Below are 8,306 nucleotides of genomic sequence, written 5' to 3' on the forward strand. Positions count from 1 at the left end.
CATCCCCGCAGCCCCCCCCCTGCCCCCTGCCTGCCAGGCTGGAAGGCTGCTGGGTTTTACTGTTGCTGTTGGCAACTCTGGCTATCGGCAAAGCGTAAAGGAAACCAAAAGCAGCAACTACACACCCCCCCTCCACAGACGCACGCAGCTGCACACACCCTCCCCCCCCCCCCCAGCCTCCAGCCCCTCTCACCGAGCAGCCCCCAATCCCCCCCCCCCAGCACAGCCCAGACACATACTGGGGTCCGCGGGCACCCAGCACGGCCACGTCCCCCACCCAGAGCCCACGTGCCGCGGCCACAGCACCCACCAGCCACACGCTGCCGGGCTGGTTCCCAGCAAAGCGGCTGGCTCCGCGCCTGAGCTCACAAGCAATTTCTTTCGGGAAGGTTTGTTTCCTTGTTTTTTCTGCCTTTTTGGTAGTTGCCAAAACCCTCCCAGCCCCCAGCATGGGCCCAGTCCAAACTGGGGCTGCCAGGGGAGCCGCCCTGCGGCTCAGGGCACAGCAGTCCCAAAGGCATGTGCCTCGGCACAGCCTGGCACGCGGCTGGCCCCATGCTGGGCACGGTCCTGTTTCGGTCCCCGGCCCCCACCCCGCTGCCCCTCAGCACATCCACAACCCCTTCCCCCTGGCAGCCCCCAGGGCCCTTTTGGGGCTCACTCGGGGTGTGGAGGATCCTGAGCCTGGACCAGGCAGGGGAGGGAAGTGGGACCAGCAGCGTGCGTGCCATGCGGTGATGCACATGGTGATGCACATGCAGCCTTTATGGCCCCACCGTCACCTTTACACTCTGCCTGTGCAGCCGCACCGCAGAAGAACCGGTTGCGTTGCCTGAACCGTGTTTGTTCACAAGACAGAAACCGAGAGTGCGGGACAGGCGGGTGGGATGTGAGCGAGAGGGACAGTGTCCTGGCAGGGCACAGGCACACCCTGGGGAACGCAGCGGATGGGGACGCTTGCCCATGCCCAGGCAACTGTAGGTGCAATGGCAGCGAGGGCAAAACAACCCCAGCACCAACCCTAGGTCTGCTCAGCCCCAGAAAGGAGAGCAGCCCCCTCAGCTGGGGTCCCCTGGGTGGGTGACAGCCGTACCATGGCAGCCACAGAGCCAGAAGGGGAGGCACCCGGATGGAGCGCTGGGGAAACCCCCGCAACATCACCAGGGCTGACGCAGCCCTGTGGGACACTGTGCCCGACTGCGCCCATCTTTTTATTGTGAAATAACGTAAATATACTGCGGCTGAGGACCCTGCCACCCTGCTTCCCTGTCAAGCTGAACCCGGCACCGATACCCTGCACACACACACATATATATATATATATATTTATTTATATAAAATAAGACCACAAAACCAGCAATTGAATCCCTAGGGGTGAGCGCAGGGGGAGCACGAGTCTGGACACACACCCCCCCCAGCATGGGGATGGTTGCAAAGCCAAGCGAGCGCGGGGAACAGGGGGTGTGGGGGACCCTCCCTCCCGCCACGAATCTTTGCTCATCCAGTTCTGTCATGCGCACGAATCCGGCTGCTCCAGAACCATTCAGCTCCCGCTGCCCGTGGCAAGGGGCCGAGCAGCACCGGGGGACGTGCCCAGGGCCGGTGCTGCTCCCCCGGGAGCAGGGGGGCACGGCCACCCCCTGCCCTTAGCAGCCACCCTCTGTCCCAGCATGTCCCTCAGAGGTTGTCGGAGGTGGCAGGGTTGGTGTAGGTGAAGGTGCCGACCCCCGCGCCATTGCTGCTGGCCACCTGGGGAGGGAACAGTGAGGGGGTGTCAGAGCTGGGCTGGGGAGAAGCTGGGCTGAGCCCCCTCCTCAGCCCCTGCCGGGAGCAGTGGGGGGACCCCCACATCCTCACCACAGGCACCACGGGCATTCCCGTGTGCTCAGCTAAGAAATGCATCTGCCCTGCATGGTGGGCAGCTGCCCCCAGCCATGGGTAATGCGGGCACCCACAGCCCCCTTGGGCCCCCCCCGAGCACCCCGGGGTGCAGGAGCTGGTGGAGGAGCTGAAGCGGCTCTGGCCATGTTCCTCCCCTGCTCGATAAGCCTGCCCAGCAAGAGCAAAGGTAAATATTTACCCAGGCCCCTGGTATTTGAACAGGGTGAGCTGCTCGCACACAGCCAAGCAGCTGGATAGGGCCCCAGCCCACAGCGTGCAGGGGAGTGCAGTGCACCAGGGGCTGGGGCTGAGCCCCCAAACCCCACATCACTTGGAGGACCCATGCCCTTTGCGCATGTGAGCAGCTCCTGATGCTGCACCTGCAGCTCTGGCTTCAGAGCCACTGGTGTGGGACACGGGGTGCAGGATACGGGGATCAGCACCCCCGGCCCCAGCTCCAGCCCCAGCCCCACTCCCCATCCATGGCAGAAGGATTCTCTGATGCCAGCAGATGCAGGGGGCCGGCTGGGATGCAGCCGAGCCTGAGAAGGGCCAGTGCGGGGCCGGCAGCAAGCCCCCCACCCGCTTCCCAGGGCTGGGCACGGGGAGCCGGCATCCAAGGTCGTGGGGAGCTCCCCGGAGCTGGGCCAGGTCTGCCAGCGCCGGCCACGCGCCCAGCGCCGCTGCTCCATCCAGGCGTGAAAGTTACGCTCACCTCCCAGCTGGGAGGGATCGGTGTGGGGCGGACACCCAGGGCCACCGTCTGTGCCCCACTGGTTCCATTAGCCATTAACCCAGCAGCCAAGGGACCTGCCCAGCTTCCCAGCTGCACCGAAAACCACCTTCCCCTGCCCTACCCCAGCCCTGCAGTGGCTGGGATGCCAGGCGCAAGCCGCCGCGGGGACAGTGGCACCCGGCTCTCACCTGGCTGTAGGGGTTGGGTTTGCTGTTGGGTGAGACGTAGCGCCCGTGGCTCTGGTACAGGGCGTACTCAGCCATGGGGTGGTAGGAGTCCTTCGTGCTGAACAGGTCCAGCTTCCCTCGGCTTTTCCGGCGGCAGGTGCAGGTGGCCTGGGTGGAGAGGGAAGGGGTGAGGGGCCTGACGGCAAGGGGATGGGGACAGGGGACCCACCAGCAGAAGACAGGAAGAGGACAGGGATGGGGACAGGGCACCCACCAGCAGAAGGCAGGAGAGGACAGGGATGGGGATGGGTGATCCACCAGCAGAAGACAGGCGAGGACAGAGATGGGGACAGGGCACCCACTAGCAGAAGGCAGGAGAGGACAGGGATGGGGATGGGTGACCCACCAGGAGAAGGCAGGTTAGGACAGGGATGGGGACAGGAGACACACCAGCAGAAGGCAGGCGAGGATGTTCAGCAGCAGCAGGATGCAGACCAGGACCAGCAGAGCAATGGCCCAACCTGGGACTGCAGGCACCGGTGCCGGGGACATCACCTCCACAGTGCCTGAAAGAGGACCAGAGCCATGTCTGCACCACTGGGCAGAGCCGTGGGGCTGGCTGGGACAAACAGCCCTGAGAGACCCCCCCAGGATGGGGTGTAAGGGGATGAGCCCACCTCCTTGGGGTCCACTTGGTCTTCCCAGTGCTGCCCGTCACAGGCACTGGGAAACCACATCATCTCCACCGGCTGCAAGCCCTGAGCCTGTTGCACTGCCAAGGAGCCTCCCCACCCTGGCGGGGCTCTGCCCACCCTCGTGCCCCCAGCCCGAAGCTCCCGCTCACTCTGGATGTCGGCCAGCTGCAGGTCCATGATGAAGCCCTTCGGGTCCAGGCTGCTCCTCAGCCGTTGCTCCATGGCCTGGCTGGTGGTTTCATTGCCATGTGCAAAGATGAGGGTGGACTGCACCTGCACCGAGCCTGGGCTACCCACGAGAGGAGGCGTCAGCGCCCGGATCACCGCCCCCCGCAAGGGGGTCTGCCCTGTGCGGCCAGGGCACACCGGCCTCAGCAGCCACTGGCCCGCTCACCTGAAACGGAGCTCGCTGCACCCCTTGTAGGTCTGCCTGCCCATGCAGCTCGCGCAGCCGAAGACATGTTCGAACTGGAACAAAGCACAGGGGTGACAGCCACCTCCCCAGCAGACACCTCCTCCCTCCCGTCCCCTTGTCACTCCACCTCACAGGACTGCCAGGGCTGCTGAGGCAGCTGGCAGAGAGGATGCTCGGGGCACTTTCACGGGAAGCCTCCACGGGCAGTGGCTCCTTCCCAGCACAAACTGGGGGTCATCACTCGCCCAGGCAGGGCCACGACTCACCATGGTCAAGACAGTGTGGCTCAGGCTCCCGTACTCCTTCGACGTGGGGTCGCGCAGGCTCTCATTGAAGCTCCTGTTGAGGATGTGGAAGGACAGCTGGACGTGGGTGAGCAGCTGGACCATGCTGGGGTTGGGAGCACCGCTGCTACCCAGCGCAGCCATGGGGGTCTGTGTGGGAGCCGTGCTGCCCTGTGTGGTGGCAGAGGTTTTCCGTGTGGGGACAGCCCGAGTGCTGCTGCTCCCACTGTCTTTGGTGGTGGAGATAGGGATCACTGTGCCACCACCTGTGGTGGAGGTGGGAGCCACAGAGCTGCTGTTGGTTGTGTTGGTGCCGAAGGAGGGGACCGAGTTGCTGCTGTTGGCTGTGGCATTGATGTGGGAGATGGCAGTGCTGCTTGGGGCAGGCACCGTGGTGCTGTTGGCAGTGGCGTTGATGATGTGGGAGATGGCAGTGCTGCTTGGGGCAGGCACCGTGGTGCTGTTGGCAGTGGCGTTGATGATGTGGGAGATGGCAGTGCTGCTTGGGGCAGGCACTGTGGTGCTGTTGGCAGTGGCGTTGATGTGGGAAATGGCAGTGCTGCTTGGGGCGGGCACCGTGGTGCTGTCAGCAGTGCTGTTGATGATGTGGGAGGTGGCAGTGCTGCTAGTGATGGGCACCATGGTGCTGTTGGTTGTGGCATTGATGATGTGGGAAATGGCAGTGCTGCTAGTGATGGGCACCATGGTGCTGTTGGTTGTGGCATTGATGATGTGGGAGGTGGCAGTGCTGCTAGTGACGGGCACCATGGTGCTGTTGGTTGTGGCATTGATGATGTGGGAGGTGGCAGTGCTGCTAGTGACGGGCACCATGGTGCTGTTGGTTGTGGCATTGATGATGTGGGAGGTGGCAGCGCTGCTCAGGGTGGGCACCGCAGTGCTTTTGGTTGTGGCATTGCCTCCAGAGCTGTTGCTGGACTGGAAGTTTGTGGTGGGGGGGACCGTGGCATGGGAGAAGACAGAGGATTGGGTCCTCTTCATACTTGTGCTTTTGGAGTTCATTGTGTTCAGAGTTGTGATCGTGGGGGTGATGGTCGTCTCAGTGGTCATCGCTGTGTCAGTCGTGTCAGTCATGGCTGTCACTGCAGCAGTTGTGTCAGTCTCCATGTTATGTGCACCTAGAGGAAACACTAGGAGTGAGCAGCTGGAACAGCAGCGCTGGTTTGGGAAGGTTTTACATAACACAGCTCCTCAGCTGGATGGTCCCCTGGGCCACAAGGCACCAAGAAGGACCATGACCTCCAGGAGCCGACCACTGGCAGCTCCCACTGCCCACAAGGCCGACAAGACCTTCAGGAACATGTTGCAACCAGGGCTTGTGCTGGGCACATATGGCACCACTGAGGTTGCAGGCAGTGCCACCTGGGCGGCTGGCACCGGCCCCATGCCCAGACCTACAGACCCCCCCTCATCCTGGGGTGACCCCACCACACCGGGGGGCTCAGGCACAGCCCTCCCACCCCAATAAAGCCTCCTTTGCCATGGGTTGCCAGCTGGGAGAGTGGGGTGCCATGCACCCCACCAGACACGCATAGCCTGGCCGCTGGCCAGCGCAGGAGGCTGCCGGGCGGTTTCCCAGCAGGTGCCACCGGAGCCAGCGGCACTGGAGGAGAGCCCGGGGTCCGGATGGCTCCATGAGACACACCTGCATACCAGCCTGCAAACCCCGGGTGCAGCCTGCTCCAGCTGGTCCCAGCACAGCCCGGCTGCCTGGCCCCAGCCGAGCCTTTCGGACACGGCTGAGAGGGGCCACAGGCTGAGCGAGGTCCCCAGACCCCAGCTTTGGGGGGGACAATCTGCCCTGGGACACTGCACTCCAGGGCCAGACCAGGAGGGACAGCGAGGTCCCTGCCACTGGGGTGCTGAGGGCCACCAGCTCTGGTGTCCTCTGGTCCCCGCTCAGAAAACAGCCCAGGGGACCCTGCCCTGATCCCCCTGTCCTGTCACCTCCCCACCTGCCCATGTCCCAGCCTGGTCCGTCCAGCTCAGGGTGCCACCAGCCCCAGCCCCTCACCTGTGCTCAGCAGCAGCAGCAGCAGCAGAAAGGCAGTGAACGCCATGGGGGTCGTCCTGGGGGGTCCTGGCACCTCTCAGGGCTCTGCGGCGGCTGCTCTCCCGTTAGCCGGTGGCACACGCCGCAGCCCAGGGACCAGGAACTGGCGGCTCGACAGTGGCCGGAGCTTTATAGAGCACCTGGAGCAGGTGGGGACGCCCCACCCTGCTGCCGGCCCCAGGAAGGGGGGGTCCTCTGCCCCACTTGGCACTGGGCACGGGGGTGCCGCCTCGCCGATGGGGCCCTTGCAGCATCCTGCCCCCACGCTGGGTCCCCCATGCACCTCCAATTCGGGGGGACATCGCCAGCAGCATCCCCACGCCGCGGGTGGACACAGCCTCAAGTGGGGGCACCAGGAAGGGGCAGTGGCTGGGCATCCCTGGGCAAGGGCGGGGGGCAGCGTCTGCCCGGCCCCGTGGGCTGAGCCACAGCCCCCAGGACCTGGTGGGAAGCACGGCGGGGGGGGGGGGGGGGGGGAGGGGATGGAGCCCCCCCAGCTCCTCGAGCAGGGAAGGGGCCTCATCCTCTGGCTCAGCCTGGGGTTAATCATTACCCGCCAGGCACCGCCTCGCCCTACATTCAAATAAACGCTGGTGTTTCCCCCGCGAAATGCTTACGCAGGTGGGGTCCAGGGCCCCATGAAACCCCAGCACCTCCCAGTAACCCCCTTCCCCAGGTCCCAGGGCCCCCACCACAGGCACGAGTGCCCCAGCAAGCACAAGACCCTCTTCCCACTCAAGACCAGCCCCTGGCCCAGGCTGACGCCCGCTGCCAAACCCAAATGCCGATGCTCCACCCCGGAGATACCAAGTGCCACCCATGCCGGGGCACCGAGCCCCCGTCGTCCCCCCCCGGTGACGTGAGCTGCTGGCACGGCCACACCTCACCAGCCCTTCCGCCTCCCCCCCCCGCCCTGGGGGATGCGCCCCAGTTTTCGGGGAGGGCTTGGCAGCACCGCATGCCCAGCATCCTGCCCAGTCCTGTGTGGAGCCAAGCGGGGGGGTTCCAAGGTGTCAGTGCAAAGGGGAGCAGAGAGGAGGGGACCCCCCCTCACTGCGGTGACAGCGGGGCAAGGGATGCATGGCCTGGGCGTCAGCACGGGGTGCAATGGGACCCACAGCACCCAACACCCCCTCCCCCTGTGGGGTCCCCAGCCATAGTGCCAGCCAGGGGCTGGGCTGCAGGCTCTGGGTGACCGTGGCCCCACCGGGAGCCCTCAGCCGTGGGAACGCTTCGGCAATGCTGACCCCCCCTGCGCCCCCCCAGGTGGCTTCGCCCTCCCACACCGGCCATGTTCTGCCCTTTGTGCCAGCCACGGCGCCGGGTTCGGTTTGGCACCGGGGATGCAGCTCCCGGCCCGTGTCCCGGGAGCCCCCCCGGTCCACTCGGGGTTTAGGGCCTCGCAGCAGGGATCCACGGAGGTCGCGCTGCGTGGGGGGAGCTCAGGAAGTGGAAGGGCCAGGACGTGCAGAGGCGCGTCCCCATCCCCCCGAGGGCACCCCACGGCACCGGTCCGGGGCTCGGTGCGGCCAGTCCGGCGGTACCGGGCCCCACGCGTGCCTGTAGGGCTGAGCGGGGCCGCCCCCGCCCCACGCGCGGCGCCGCTTGAGCTACGGCGCCCCCTGGTGGGCGCACCCCCTCACAACGCTCCCCCGCTCCCCGGCTCCGCCGAGCGGCACCGGACCGGGACCGGGAGCGGAGCGGAGCCCACGAACACCGCTCGCAGCTGCGGGGCGGGGGGGGCGCACGGTTCCCGCCCCGCCGGGCACCCCCCGGAGGGCTGGGGGCGGGAGGCTTTCGGTACCGAGCGGGGATTCACCTGCCCCAGCACCGCCGGGATAAGCCGGTACCCCCTGGGCAGCGGCCGCCCCGGTCCCGCTGCGGCCGCCGGGGTGGGAACGGGCAGCGCTCACCCGGCCACCGGCACCGGCACCGGCGCGTTGCCCTTTTAAGAAGGGGGCCCGGGGCTGCCGCGCCCATTGTCGCCGCCGCCGCCGCGGGGGGGGGGCCGGGCCGGTGGCGGCCCCGCGCGCTCCGGGGCGGGAGAAGGAGGGGGG

The 8,306-nt window shown here is 66.3% G+C and overlaps 1 protein-coding gene across 1 annotated transcript; it reads right to left on the reverse strand.

Annotated features, from left to right (window-relative positions):
• Positions 1-1,355: 1,355 nt before the first annotated feature.
• Positions 1,356-6,701, reverse strand: MUC1 (mucin 1, cell surface associated). Its single transcript, XM_014276272.3, has 7 exons — positions 6,211-6,701; positions 4,161-5,314; positions 3,874-3,947; positions 3,629-3,768; positions 3,235-3,350; positions 2,806-2,952; positions 1,356-1,749 (listed from the first exon to the last, which is right to left on the reverse strand). The coding sequence occupies exons 1-7, from the start codon at positions 6,254-6,256 to the stop codon at positions 1,678-1,680; spliced, it is 1,749 nt and encodes a 582-aa protein (XP_014131747.3). The 5' UTR covers positions 6,257-6,701; the 3' UTR covers positions 1,356-1,677.
• Between the last annotated feature and the right edge of the window lie 1,605 nt (positions 6,702-8,306).

Source organism: Falco cherrug, chromosome 19 (assembly GCF_023634085.1).
Source record: "Falco cherrug isolate bFalChe1 chromosome 19, bFalChe1.pri, whole genome shotgun sequence".
Taxonomy (NCBI): Eukaryota; Metazoa; Chordata; class Aves; order Falconiformes; family Falconidae; genus Falco; species Falco cherrug.